Source organism: Meles meles, chromosome 10, assembly GCF_922984935.1.
Source record: "Meles meles chromosome 10, mMelMel3.1 paternal haplotype, whole genome shotgun sequence".
NCBI lineage: Eukaryota > Metazoa > Chordata > Mammalia > Carnivora > Mustelidae > Meles > Meles meles.
Window position 1 is genome coordinate 92,432,097 of NC_060075.1, and position 15,560 is coordinate 92,447,656.

General features: G+C 45.0%; 1 protein-coding gene across 1 annotated transcript; it reads right to left on the minus strand.

Annotated features, from left to right (window-relative positions):
* Positions 1-2,683: 2,683 nt before the first annotated feature.
* Positions 2,684-13,468, minus strand: SFRP4 (secreted frizzled related protein 4). Its single transcript, XM_046020831.1, has 6 exons — positions 12,662-13,468; positions 11,315-11,395; positions 11,151-11,216; positions 8,298-8,496; positions 5,646-5,709; positions 2,684-3,456 (listed from the first exon to the last, which is right to left on the minus strand). The coding sequence occupies exons 1-6, from the start codon at positions 13,104-13,106 to the stop codon at positions 3,271-3,273; spliced, it is 1,041 nt and encodes a 346-aa protein (XP_045876787.1). The 5' UTR covers positions 13,107-13,468; the 3' UTR covers positions 2,684-3,270.
* Between the last annotated feature and the right edge of the window lie 2,092 nt (positions 13,469-15,560).

The window sequence follows — 15,560 nt, forward strand, 5'->3', positions numbered from 1 at the left end:
ATGGCCAACTCATCTTCGACAAAGCAGGAAAGAATGTCCAATGGAAAAAAGACAGCCTCTTCAATAAATGGTGCTGGGAAAATTGGACAGCCACATGCAGAAAAATGAAATTGGACCACTTCCTTACACCACACACGAAAATAGACTCCAAATGGATGAAGGACCTCAATGTGAGAAAGGAATCCATCAAAATCCTTGAGGAGAATGCAGGCAGCAACCTCTTCGACCTCAGCCGCAGCAACATCTTCCTAGGAACAACGGCAAAGGCAAGGGAAGCAAGGGCAAAAATGAACTATTGGGATTTCATCAAGATCCAAAGCTTTTGCACAGCAAAGGAAACAGTTAACAAAACCAAAAGACAGCTGACAGAATGGGAGAAGATATTTGCAAACGACATATCAGATAAAGGGCTAGTATCCAAAATCTATAAGGAACTTAGCAAACTCAACACCCAAAGAACAAACAATCCAATCAAGAAATGGGCAGAGGACATGAACAGACATTTCTGCAAAGAAGACATCCAGATGGCCAACAGACACATGAAAAAGTGCTCCACGTCACTCGGCATCAGGGAAATACAAATCAAAACCACAATGAGATATCACCTCACACCAGTCAGAATGGCTAAAATTAACAAGTCAGGAAATGACAGATGCTGGAGAGGATGTGGAGAAAGGGGAACCCTCCTCCACTGTTGGTGGGAATGCAAGCTGGTGCAACCACTCTGGAAAACAGCATGGAGGTTCCTCAAAATGTTGAAAATAGAACTACCCTATGACCCAGCAATTGCACTACTGGGTATTTACCCTAAAGATACAAACATAGTGATCCGAAGGGGCACGTGTACCCGAATGTTTATAGCAGCAATGTCTACAATAGCCAGACTATGGAAAGAACCTAGATGTCCATCAACAGATGAATGGATAAAGAAGAGGTGGTATATATACACAATGGAATACTATGCAGCCATCAAAAGAAATGAAATCTTGCCATTTGCGACGACGTGGATGGAACTAGAGCGTATCATGTTTAGTGAAATAAGTCAATCGGAGAAAGACAACTATCATATGATCTCCCTGATATGAGGACATGGAGAAGCAACATGGGGGGGTAGGGGGATAGGAGAAGAATAAATGAAACAAGATGGGATTGGGAGGGAGACAAACCATAAATGACTCTTAATCTCACAAAACAAACTGGGGGTTGCTGGGGGGAGGTGGGATTGGGAGAGGGGGAGCGGGCTATGGACATTGGGGAGGGGAGGCGAACCATAAGAGACTATGGACTCTGAAAAACAACCTGAGGGTTTTGAAGGGTCAGGGGTGGGAGGTTGGGGGAACAGGTGGTGGGTAATGGGGAGGGCACGTTTTGCATGGAGCACTGGGTGTTGTGCAAAAAGAATGAATACTGTTACGCTGAAAAAATAAATAAAATGGAAAAAAAAAAAAGAATTGTGTAAGGTGTTAATGTTCCTAATGAAGTACTACATTCCGTCTAATATTCAGTACGTGATTTCAGTTAAATATTTAAAGTAAACTGTTTAAATATGTAGTCCTCTTCATCCCTTCAGTATTGAACTTAAAGTGTTGACTTTTTCTTACATATGAGTTTTGTCTCCACTTCTGTGGAAAGTTCCATTTCCGATTCCCCTCCCCGGAGAATCCCTACAATGCTGAGGAGGTAGGCTCGGCTGCCAGTGCCTCATAATGGCCTCGTGTGGGTTTCTTTGGTGTGGTGCTACGCTGAACCTTCTCCAGCTTTCCTTAAGGGCCGGCAGTGTTTGACCTTTAATGGAGCAGCACCACACACTGAGTTTACTGTTGGTACCCTTGTGTGGGTCCCTCTGCTGGACTCCTTTAACTCCACCGCCCTGCAGGGGTGACAAGGGAGAGGGGAGCCCACGCCTGCATTCTTATTAACCCCATTTCTCCACTTTCCCCTGGCTTTACGCAACCCCCTCTCTTCTGTGTCCTGATGGCTACAGAGATGAGAGGAGATTGTGTGTCTAATGATCTTGTGTGAGCACAAGAGGTCACTTCACGCCTTCTCTGGGAAGCAGGGACATTGGGAAAGCTAAAGGAGATAATTATACTTCGGCTTTCAGATTGTTCCTCCACCTCCTCGAATGGAGAAGTGACTGTAGTTGTCTTTCTGAGCACAGAGCTGGTGTGTGGCTGCGGTACCAGCGTGGGCTGAGAACCAGGGACTTTGGAGTCCTGGCCCCCGCCCCACCCCCGCCCCACCCCTGCCCCCACATTGGGCCCACGGCACCTTTGCAAGCATCGGCTATCTGCAGACAGAAAATTCTCTCAGGCTTGGCATCAAGGTACCTGGGATATCCTGGGAGATGACATGAGCACCACATCCACGGATGTGAAATTCTTGGGGGTTGAGTCACTGGTACATAAATCATAATAGGAGAAATGAATTCTGTTTCTGGTGCTACATAAGCATTGCTAATGAGAAGCATCATGAAAGTGAATTCAGCACCTTCTAACCCATGGCATGGCAGCCGGGAAACAAGGATTCAGACGCAGTGTGCCTCCCTTTCCCTTTTATTGACTTAGTTATCATTATTATTTTTTTAGTTTCCAAAGTTTCTGGCTAACAATTAGCTAAAAGCGTTCTTTGTAAAAAAAAAAAATAATGAAGTACTAATGAAGTACTCCACACTCAGAATTCTCCACATTCTGCTTTTCTAGATTGTTCAAAAATTCCCTTTCATCACAATGAAATGAAAACAGCAGATACATAAGGCTCTTTTAGACATTCATTCCTCCCGCTTTCCTCCTTAGAATCATTGTATTTCCAATCCCATCTTAAAATATCACGAAACTTCTAACAACACAAGTCAAACCGAAATAAAACATATTGTAAAAAAAAAATATGAGTGTTTGTAATATGGCATTTATTTTACAATGCACATATTAGGTCAAATGTAAGAACCAAAGCGTCTTTCCCCCACACAGAGATCTCCCAGAGTAGGCACCACGAAGGCCACTCTGCATGCCGCGAGAAGCTTTGTTCACTCGCGTTCAGCTTTCATATACCTTCCACACCAAAGGACATACCTACCACTAAGGTTTCTGGTGGCTTGAAAAGAAAAATGGAAGCAGATCATTAAGAAAAATGCCACAAGATGTGTCTATGGGGAGCGCTGTAGTTGGTAAAGCAAGGGGAGCGGGCCCTTCCCCAGGCTGGGCGGCACCTGGCCTCATCCTGGGAGGCACCTGGCCTCATCCTGGGAGGCAGTTCCAGAAAGCAGCAGGCTCACACTCTTTTTGGGTTTGTTCTCTTTTGGGCACTCCTAGCTTTAATGGTCTTCTTGGGGGTGGCTGGTTTGGGAGCAGGCGGCTTTCCCTTTGGTTTCGGGGTGTTGCTACGACTGGTCCGTCCGGCTGTTCGCTTCTTGTCCTGAACAGTCCTCTGCTGTTCCTGCAGCCTCTCTTCCCACTGCTGGGAAACAATGTGCAAACGTGACGATCATGTACATCTCACCATGTAACGCTGCTGAATGGATGTCAGAACTGATGCCACTGTTTTTCCTGTAATAGCTGAGTCATGACAACAGAGATCGAAATCACCACCCCGCCTTGCTGAGCACTTAGCATACACCAGAGGATCTGAAAAGCACTCAAGATGAGATAAAATCCTGATAACCCTTTCATTTTACGGAAACTCCCAACAGCCCTGCTAGGTGGACACCATGGTCATGACCAGGAAACAGGTGCGCAGAGCTCCTTTGCAGCCACCACCCAGCTGACAAATGCCAGAGCTGGGTTTCAAATTCACCAGTCTGACCCCAGGGCCCAAGTCCCCAGGCCATGCTACTTTTGCCCCAACGCCCTGCAATGCGACATTCCTGCCCAGCAAGGCCTTCTAAAGAGGCTGGGACATGGCTGAGGGCAGAAGTCTATCCAGCCCCACCAGGAAGGCCAGAGGGTCTCCTAGCACATATATGGGTGGGCTCACCTTATTCTCCTCCACCCAAAGGAAGACAGAAGCCCGTCCCACCTCTGGTCATCCACTCAAGAGTGAGCCACCCGGACCCGATGAGAGATGAGACTTTCTGGAGAGTTGTTTCCTTGACAGAAAAGGACTTTCCGCTTTTAATATAAATACTATTCATTTAAACAGCAGCATGGAAGAAAACCTGAAAAAGTGTGTCCACTTGAATAGACAATGCCTGTTATTATAAACTAACATCCCTGCTTCGTCAGAGTATATTTCATTCAGCACAGAGTTTGAGCAAGACCTCAGGCTGGGTATCGTCCAAGGCACTAGAAATACAGGGAAAGGAGAGACACGGTTCCCACCCTCCCAGGGCGCAATTCTAGTCTGTTCTGGAATAATAAACTCATCACGTCTGCTCCTATGTGGTGCTTCAAATTCTCACAGAAGCATATTAGAATATTTGCTGTAAAAGCGAATGGCCCAAACAGCTAGGATTCCTGAAAGCTTGCTTTCCTCTCAGGTCCTTATGGTGGACGTGCTTTCTACATTGATGCTTCCACTCTACTGTAGTCTTGGAAACTGGATAGCCAATCCTGCTAGAATTTTCTGTCCAGTATGGCTAAATGCCCTTCTGAGCAGCTCCTGAGGTTTTCGCTCAGATGTGACCGTCCTATTATTCCGAAATGCATGGAGTGGGAGAGGCTGTGTTCAAACTACATTCTCCATAAGCCAGTATTAACGTAGCCTTTTCCCTCGCAAACTGAGAAGCCACAGGCCATTCTAATACTTTTTGTGAACCTGAAAACACAAATTCTCCTAGATATATCTAAACGCATTTTCAGGAGAGGGGACACTTTAACCATTTCCAACGAATGACATGATTTCTTTAGTTCTGGTGTGATCTCATATCTCTGGGCAAAAAAAATATTTTTTTTATTTTTATTTTTTTTTAGATTTTATTTATTTATTTGAAAGACAGAAATTACAAGTAGGCAGAGAGGCAGGCAGAGAGAGAGAGGAGGAAGCAGGCTCCCTGCCGAGCAGAGAGCCCGATGCGGGGCTCGATCCCAGGACCCTGGGATCATGACCTGAGCGGAAGGCAGAGGCTTTAACCCACTGAGCCACCCAGGCACCCCCCAAAAAATTATTTTAACCCCTTTAATTGAATTATCAATATTTTGGTGATGTTACCACTAAAATCATGGATTTGGCTACAAAATGATTACAGTTTGTAGATAATTGATTTTGACAAAGGTCATTATAAATATCTTAAATACAGGGAAAGATTATGCTTTATACAGAGACGGCATGAATTTTAGAATTGCGTATTCACACCCTTACGTGCCTATGTCTGTTTTAAGCCCTCTGGATGTTAATTCTGGTCAAGTACCTGACTGATTTTTCTTAAATAGTTAAATAAATACCATAAGAAATTAAAATAAAACACCTAATTTAATCTGGAAATAACCAGTTGATCAGTATTGAATGCAACCAAATCCCCTTTGATTCACTCTACAACTTCTAAGTCAGAATAGCTGTGCTCTTAACTACTTACTCAAAAGATAAATAGCGCTGCTATTGCAGGCTCCCCTGAGAGCCTGGAGATGGAAGAATGTGAAGAATCCCCCAGCTTAGAGAATTTCTTCACATGCCCTTAACTCTATATCCGTAGTGTTGCCAATTATACTTACTATGGATCTTTTACTGAGTTGATCTCTCCATTTTTCAACTAAACAGTTTTCAAGAAGCATCATCCTGAGAAAAAGAAATTGATCTTGAGCAATTCTGATTATGAAAAGAAAAGGTGAAAAATACAAAAAACTGTAAAAAACCAAAATTCTTTATAACCCTTAACTCTACAATCCACATAACCACCATTCATATTTTACTAGTATATCCTTTTATTCTTCCTTGTACCTATATAATATTTGAATCACACTGTATATTTAGATCATACTGTGCATTTCTTTTTACCATTCTATTATATGCATTTTCTCACATAATTAGAAAAATTAAAAAATACAGCTTTAATAACCATAAAATATTTCAACAGTGATATGCATAATACACTTGGGCCTTTCTCTGCTGTTGAACCTCCTTTTGCTTTGCTACTATTTCCAGCATTGTGTTGAATGTCCTTATGTATATATGTGTGTGTGTGCGTGTGTGTGTGTGCACTGACTTATTATTGCCTTACGCCAGATTTCTGAAAGTAGAATTATTGGGTCAAAGACCGCCTGGGTGGCTCAGTGGTTTAAGCCGCTGCCTTCGGCTCGGGTCATGATCTCAGGGTCCTGGGATCGAGTCCCGCATCGGGCTCTCTGCTCGGCACGGAGCCTGCTTCCCTCTCGCTCTCTCTGCCTGCCTCTCTGCCTACTTGTATCTCTCTCTGCCAAATAAATAAATAAAATCTTAAAAAAAAAAAAAAAAGACTATGTCTTTTTCTAAGCTTTCCATGCTCAGCGCCAAACTATTTTCAGAATGGTTGAACTTTCATTCCAATTATTTTTTAATTTGGATTGCAGATTGAAAGAGGTAAATGTATTTACTAATTGTATTTCTTCTGGAACTTGTCTGTATAGATTTATGTACACATTATTTATATATTGTAGCCTTAATGTGTCAAATATGAACTCTTTATAGAGGAAGGTTTACTATTCCTTTGTCATAATTATTGCAGGTATTTTTCTTAGCATTTATTGGCCTTTTTGGGTGATTTGTATGTCCATGATATTATGTCATCAAAAGTATGTATTGACATTTTTCCCTTGTAATTTCTTATGTTAATTTCATGTTTGCAAAGTACTTTGTCATTCAGATTTTGTATATCTATTCACCTAATTTTATCCTCTATAGTTACATTTTAAAAATATCTCTTCAATCCATTTGAAATTTATTTTATAGTAAGCTTAAAGTGAAAATATGTACTAGTCCAAATAAAAATACTTGCAACATTTACTAAATAATATATTCATGTCCAATTGATTTGCCCTCTCTCCTTCATAAGTTATTTCGTGCATTAGAATCTGTTTCAAGTCTGCTTCCTCTTTGTTATTTACCTATATGTGTACTCCTGGCCCACACGGCTTTAGCAAGTGTAGCTTTGTACCAGTTTTCTGTTTCTCCTAAGGCAAATCTCCTTTCAAAAGGTATTTTCAAAAATCTCCTTTACACGCCCTTGCCCATTTGTTCTTCCAAATGATCATCAGCATCATTTGTGAAGACATAACTCCCAGTCATTCAAAAATATTTTTACTGGTATTTTCATCAGAATTACATTAAATCCACAAGCAAACAGAAAGGATGGCAGGAAAGCGGTTATTTAATTCATTTATAATCCATTCATCTGTCCCAATAGGATTTAATGACGAGCGGTCCGGAACGTTCCCAGAGCGGCATCTCGTCCTGTAGCAGATACAAACATCTGGGCAAGAGATGAGCCCAGAAACATTCAGTCAACCCTCATTCACTCAGCTTCTTTAGAGAGACAAGCTATCAAGCCAAGAACAGCTTTAAAGCCAAGAACACAAGGTGGCAGAGGCGGTGTGAGGAGGGTACCCAAGTACTCATAGGGTACAGATCGAGGAAGTAGTCAAGTGAGGTCAGTTTCAAAAGGGGTTTTGGAGAAATAGTCCATGGCTGCATCCAGAGGAAACCGATGAGCATTAATGACAGAGACTCAAAGGGCAGACAAGTTCTATAAAAAAGGAGTCACTTGGTTGGAGATATAGCCTGCAGCAGGTTATGGGGTCCTTCCTGGAACCTGGTCTGCAGAGTTCGATTTTTCCATTACAAGGAATGTACCAATATATAAAAAGATGTGAAGGAAAGAGAGGTAGAGAGGCACACTCCCAGCTAGAGATAAGTGTATCTGTGTGTGTGAGTGTGACTGTGTATGTGTGTAATGGTTTATCAAATATTGTACATTTATATTGTATATAAGGAAAGCGTGGACCCGTCGTCTCAAATGGCCAACGTTACTAGATCTATAAGTTATCAAAGAGCTCTTAAGAAATACTCATGATTTGCCACACGAAGATTGATTCAAGGTTTGAGAAGAACTGTTTTAACTCATAGCAATTTTTCTGCTAAATTTTTGAAGTTGCTTAATGAATTCCAAATTTCGATTTTTTTCCTTAATGCCACGAGGAAGTCAATGATATTTAGGATATGTGATATGGCAACAGTGGCATCTATTAAAATGATTTATTTATTCATTTGGTTGTCTTTTTAAAAAGAGCTACGGGTTCCCTCCCCCCCCCCTTTTAAAATAAATATCCCTGCTAAACGAGATTCACGTTTCTAGGAGTAGTGTGCTGCTGCTTCTGCCCCTTCGTGCCTACCTGGAGCGCCACTCGTAACACATGATGAGAACGTCTTGGTGGGGCAGGATGTGAGGACACTGGCAGGAAGAATTTGTGATGAGCGGGACCTGCGTTCGCGGGATGGGGGACGAGGACTTGAAGATCTCTTTCACGTCCACCACGGTGGTCACTTCATTACAGCCACTCCTCTGCACAGCTTTTATTTTGGCGTGAATGACTGCAATTTAAGAAAAGCGATAGAAGCGTTGATGGCCCTTGGGAGACAAAGAAGAATGGTGTCTTCGTGCCAACTCCTGAGCCTCTCTTAAAGAGTCCCTCCTGTAATTATGGTCATGTCCAAGCTGCCCAGACGCAGGCAAGGAGCCCACACAATCATACTGTCTGCATTGTCTTTCAAGTCCCGGATCCCAGGGCAGGATGCAAGAGTGCAGGGACCAGCGGGCTCTGTCTGGGCTCTGCCTCTGGGTGGGTGACTGCTCGGATCGGGCTGCAGCTAGGACGTGAATAGAGACTCTCATGCATTGTTCCCAGGCTTAAAATCTTACAGTTAGTCTCGCTTGTTTGTATGTTTCTTTGCTCAAGTCATATCTGGAAATTCATGTCAGGAACGTGAATAAAAATCTCACAGAAACGAGTATTTGTTGATCCTCTGCCTTGTGAGGATCTGAAGTGAGGATCGTATGTTTGCGAGTTCAGAAGCTGCTTTTTCAAAGATGTATTATGAGAGAAAGAGAGACAGAGACAGAGAGAGAGAGCGCGCGAGCATGTAGGGGGAGGGAAAAAGGGAGAGGAGAGAGAATCTCAGGCAGACTCCCCGCTGAGCCCAAGGTCATGAGATCATGACCGAGCAGAAATCAAGAGTCGGGAGCTCAACTGACTGAGCCATCCAGGCGCCCCTCAGAAGCCACTTGAAAGTTTGTTTGGTGCAACCATCCGTCTGATGCTTGAACTTCCTCTCTTCCAAAGGAAGTTATTAAAGTCATAACATTTCTGAACTGGAAGGAGTCTTTAATTGTGCCGAGTGTCAAAGCCAGGTCTGCGGTGAGCAGAAGTCTAACTCTTATTACAGATGGCTGTCAACATCGCTGTCCCTGATCAAACTTTAAATTCTGGCTCTTTTGGTTCCTTGCTATTACTGCCTTCCACGGAATTGTAATCAGCCTAGCATGGATCTGTCTTGGATTCCGTCCTAGAAAGCTGGTTTATGAAGAAGCCAAAGGACTTAAATAGAAAATGGTTTCATCATCAAAGTAGTTCAGGGAGAACAGCAAGACAGTGAAACGTGGGTTAGTAAGGAGAGCTTATTTGTGTCAGATGAGGGACAAAGTAGATTAGATTAAGAAAAAACCTACAAAGAACAGTTTTAAACAACAATAATGAAAGCTACTGGAAAAGATCATCGCTTTTTTGTTTGTTTGTTTGGTTGAGTTACCCACATTAGCTGTGTATAATCTCAAATCTTACAATTCAAATAAGAGTTTTTTTTTCAGACTTTTATATGGCCATGCTCTTCCTACTTACACATGTGATATATCACATAAAGTTCATGATTTAAAATTTCAGTCTGAATTACAGAAAACAAAGTTAACAAATAAAATGACCCTTTTGCCAAAACGGTTCCTGTTATTTCAGCAGAAGTAATTTAAGAGATGCAGAGGAACATAAAGGAGTCCAAACAGATATTTTAAAAGAACCTATTTGGGGGGAGACTGGTTGGCTCAGTTGTTAAGCATCTGCCTTCGGCTCAGGTCATGATCCCAGGATCCTGGGATCGAGTCCCGCATCGGGCTCCCTGCTTGGTGGGAGGCTTGTTTCTCCTTCTCCCACTCCCCCTGCTTGTGTTCTCTCTCTGTCAAATAAATAAATAAATAAGATCTTTTAAAAAAAGAACCTATTTTTAATTAAATTTACTTTCAAATGATAATAGAATTAAATTTACTTAAAAAATTAAAAATAGCCTGATTCATCGAACAACATGCTGACTGTTGTTTCCAGTAAGAGGACTATTTTTTAACATCTTAATTTTATTTTATTTTTTTCAGTGTTCCAAGATTCATTGTTTATGCACCACACCCAGTGCTCCATGCAATCTGTGCCCTCCTTAATACCCACCACCAGGCTCACCCATCCCGCCACCCCCTCCCTTCCAAAACCCTCAGTTTGTTTCTCAGAGTCAATAGTCTCTCATCCTTCATCTCCCCCTCCAACTTCCCCCAGTCACCTTTCCTTTCCTTCTCCTAATGTCCTCCATGTTATTCCTTATGCTCCATAAGTAAGTGAAACCGTATGATAATTGACTTTCTCTGCTTGACTTATTTCGCTCAGCATTATCTCCTCCAGTCCCATCCATGTTGATGCAAAAGTTGGGTATTCATCCTTTCTGATGGAGGCATAATACTCCATAGTGTATATGGACCACATGAGGAGAGAACATTTAAACTATGTCAATACCTGTACATATTTCCTTGCAATGCCTTTAAGATGTTAAATACTTACAGGTGTTTATAAGTAAAAAGAAACATGGGTGGGTGTTACTTCCTGGGCCCCTGGGCCTCAGATAATGCAATGCATGGATCACGTACCCATCCTTCAGGAAACCTCAGGAAGAGAACAGGTCAGGTGGGCTGGCCTGGCTGATTGGCCCCTCTCCCCAAGATAAGAAGGAACTCGATGGCAAATTTACACTCTGACCCATATCACTGCTCTCTCTGGGTAAGCTACTTTGGTTTTCCTTAATTTACTCAGAAGAGCAAGGCACTTGACAGTTGTCTTTGTGCCATGGAGAACCCACGGAACCACTTGGTCATCGTCTTTGTGGCTGGCGTTGTAACATGCCAAGTCCCCAAGCGAACGGCTGCGTCGGTGACTTACCGTAGCTGTAGTTTTTGCTTAGATATGTCGCCAGAGTGGGCTTCACCTTTTTGCACTTGCACCGGTCTGAAGGAGATGAGAGAGAGACAAGAAGTTGGAAAAAGTGTCTCGAAAACCACTCTGGAGAGGAGACAAAGAGGGAACTTCAAGGAGAAAGAACTCACCAGGGCTTAGGCGTTTACAGTCCACATCCAGAGGCCTTTCCTGAACCATCATGTCTGGCGTGATGTCTATCCACTTAACATCTGAAACACACACAGAGCCGCACGGGTGTGGTCAGTGACTTAGCCCGTTCACCCAGCTGGAATAAAGAACCATCTGGAAGACACACACTAGCATAGCATCACAAAAGAATAATGCTACATTGTAAAAGTGGCATGTGACTTTCAACTCTGTCATACAGACATTCCTGGGCTTAGGAAAGAAGACTTTTAAGTGAGATTTCTTGCCCATCGAGCAAACTGATGTGAATGTGCGTCCATTTGACTTTGCTGATACACACAGCTAACTTCCCTTCCAAATCCATTTTAAAATGTTGGTTTTTCCGAGTTGACAGTTGACCCTAATCAAAATATCCAGAATATTTCCAAATCACCACCTCTCCTTTTGCAGTGCAGAAACAGTCCACAGCTAAATAACGCCCCCTCAAAAGCGTAACCTTCTATCATTTACATAATGTAAGCAAATTTTTTTTTTTTTTTCCTGAAGCTTTGAATTAGAGAGGAGTTTCGATTTTCTCTTCATTTTACTTCTCCTTCATGTGTTGGGCAATACTCTGAGCTAGAACCTCAGAAACTACACTAAGACAACAGCATAATCTCTTTAAATGTGCAGGAACCTGGGTCAGGGATAAAGCATGGAAAATATTCTTAGATTTCATTTCAAGAAATGGATTTAAGCTTGCCCCTTCATTCCAGAAAAAGCATCAAAATAACAAAAAAGGGGGGGGGGGAAGCAAAAGTTGATATCCAGTTAACTAAGAGGTCACAGACATTGACCATGAAACAGACATCACAATTTTTCAGAGCAGCTAAATTTACAAAGGGCACTCCTGGTGGGGAGTGAGGACCGGTACTATTTTTTTCCGCAAGAGTTTTCAAGAGCTAACGCTAACTGGAGAATTCCTGTGGGACCGTTTGCAGGAATCAAGGATACAAGCCAAGTGCTTAACCCCGGCCCAGACCCATCCTATGCCCCCACGTATACGCGTGTTTGTTGTCTCTGTTCTCTCACTGTCAATGACAATGCCCTTTATGGTTCTCTTTACAAACACCTCCTAACCCCGCACACACACATAGTCTATGGACCTGGTGTTCTTCAGTTCCCGAAATTCCCCTAGGGAAACCAAACTTTACCCCAAAGTCAGGTCACCAGTCCTTCCCACCTCCTCCAACCCTCGGAAGTGGGACGGGGGACTGACTGCCCAGCCACAGGCATAGGGAGAAGCGGACGCCCGGTTCTCAGGCGGCAAGAATGCCCCTCGCCCCCTCAGTCCTTCCCCTCGGCCTCACCCTCGGGGAGGTCGGTGACGATGGCTTCTGGCGAGATGCACACGCCGCGATCGTAGACGGGCAGCTCGTCGCAGGCCAGGCTCTCGGGCCAGCTGTGGTTGTACATCTTCATGAGGGGCTCGCAGTCGTCGCGCGCGCTCTGGCACACCGACTTGCACGGCTTGATGGGGTCGTGCAGGAACTCCAGCGTGCAGATGGGCGCGTACATGGCGCAGAGGAAGAAGCGCAGCACCGAGCTGCAGTTCACGTCCACCAGCTCCTCGTACTGCTCGATGGCTAGGATGGCGTTCTCCTGCGTGCTGTGGTGCAGGTGGTTGGGCATCCGCGTGATGTTCCAGGGCATGTGCCGGCACATGGGGATACGCACCGCCTCGCAGGGCGCGCCGCGCACGCAGAGCGCCAGGCGCAGCCCCAGGCACAGCGCCGCCAGGACGGAGAGCAGCATGGCACTAACCCGGCGCGCCGCCGCCCCGACAGGCACAAGGGGCCCCTGGCTTGCTGCCCCTCTAGTCTGTCGTCCTCCCTTCCCCGGGGAGGAAGTCCTTCGGGGGCACGGAGAGGCTCTCCGCCCGCGCTGCCGTCGGTAGCGGTGCGGGGCGGTGGGGGCCGGCCGGGGGTATCCGGCGTCCGGCGCACCGAGCTCGAGCAGCGCCAGCCCTCAGCCTGCGGGGCGCGGACCCGCCCGGGCAGCTCCAGTCCCGGACCCGGCAGCTCTGAGCGCAGCCGGCCTCGGCCATTGCGGGACCCTATTTATCCCGACACTTCCCCTGACGTGGGCCCGGAACGCTCCCTTGGCAGCGGCGGGCGCGGCGCGGGCTCCCCCTCGGTCGCCCCACCCCCTAGCCCTCTCTTTGCCGGAGCGGTGACATCATCTCCTCCGGGCCGCAGCCGCGGGCTGGAAGCCGGCATTTCCCCAAAGTCCCTCCTTTTTAGTCTGGCCAGTCCTTTTTCTTCGCACCAAGAGACAGAGTCTCTGGCAGTCGTTTTGGACACCGGATCCAGGAGGGTGCAGGAGAGGATTTCAGGAGAGAGGAAGACGCTATCTGGGTCAAAGCTGAACTTTGCGCCCTCTCTGCCGCATAGGTTCCCCAAGTAAAGTGTTGGAGGGAAATGGGAACTTGTGCGACCCTTTAATTCTGAACATGCTTGCTGTTTCCAGTAGGGGGCACGAGAGGCGCGGAGCAGCGAGACTACTGCGAGGCTAGACTACTGCGCGATGGACACGTTACATAAACACATCCTCCCCCGCGCCCCCACCAGTTGCACAGAGTTGGGTTTTGTTATTGTTGTGACTAGAAGACATGAGTTTGGGCTCAGGCTTTTCCAGAATGGCATTTGGTCTGTACCTGCTCCAGGAACAGAACTGTCCGAAGGTGCAATAATAGCATCTTCTAGTTGAGGAATGTTTTCCATCCGCCAACATTCCTCTTGCTTTTTCTCACTCCCTATTCCTCTCCCCAGCCTGAATGCAACCCAGGAGAAAACACAGAGCACCGGGCTGCACAATCTGAAAGACTTTTTTCCCCCTTGTCATGCCAAGTGATTTCCAACTCAGCAGCCTAGAATCTTGATTTTTTTTTTTAAGATTTTATTTATTTGTCAGAGAGAGAGAGAGAGAGAGAGAGGCGCGCAAGTGAGCACAAGCAGGGGGAGCAGCTGGCGGTGGGAGAAGCAGGCTTCCTGCTGAGCAGGGAGCCCAATGTGGGACTGGAGCCCAGGACCCTGGGATCATGACCTGAGCTGAAGGCAGATGCTTAACAGAATGAGCCACTCAGGTGTCCCCAGAATCTTAATTTTTGATGTGCTTGAAACATCTGGTGTGCATCTGGTGTGGTTGAATGTTATTCTTTAAAAACATAGTTCAGGGGCGCCTGGGTGGCTCAGTGGGTTAAAACCTCTACCTTTGGCTCAGATCATGATCTCAGGGTCCTGGGATCGAGCCCCACATCGGGCTCTCTGCTCAGCAGGGAGCCTGCTTCCCCCTCTGCCTGCCTCGCTGCTACTTGTGATCTCTGACAAGTAAATAAAAAAACTCTTAAAAAAATAAAAACATAGTTTAGGGGCTCCTGGGTGGTTGAGTCAGTTAAGTGGGTGCCTTCTGCTCAGGTCATGAACTGGGGTTCCTGGATTGGAGCCCTGCATCAGGGTCCTTGTTCAGCTGCGAGCCTCCTTTTCCCTCTGCTACTCCCCCTGCTTATGATCTCCCTTTCAAAGAAATAAATAAAATCTTTTAAAAATTTATTTGAAAGAGATAATCACAAGCAGACAGAGAGGCAGGCAGAGAGAGAGAGGGAGAAGCAGGCTCCCTGCCGAGCAGAGAGCCCAATACAGGGCTTGATCCTAGGACCCTGAGATCATGACGTGAGCCAAAGGCAGAGGCCCAACCCACTGAGCCACCCAGGCGCCCCTAAATAAAATCTTTTAAAAAACCATAAAAACATAGTTCAACTAGAAATCTGAACATATGGCAGATAGATTTTTCATTTTTGTTTTGTTTTTTCCTTTTTGTTTTTATTATTATTTTTTTTGCCTCCAAAGCTTAGACTCAAAATGTTAGTTTAGTTTTGACTCTGACCAAAACTAAGAATTAAAATAGCCCAAGGAACAAAAAATATAGCTGGCATTTTATTGAGCATTTACAATGGGCTGGGCATGGTGCTAAGCTCTTTAAGTGCACTATCTTATTATTATTTTTTTTTTTTTTAGGAAACATGAATTAAACATGGTAAGTTGAGAGGACAAATGACACAAATAAATTTCAGGATTCATCCAAGGAGTCGGGTTCTATTTAGGGGAAGCCCAGAGTAGCCAAACAAAGCCATGCGAACCTAGAGAGATATTTCCAGTTTCAGACAGGTCTCGAGCTCCCAGGATGCCAAACCAGGCCAATGAAATATCA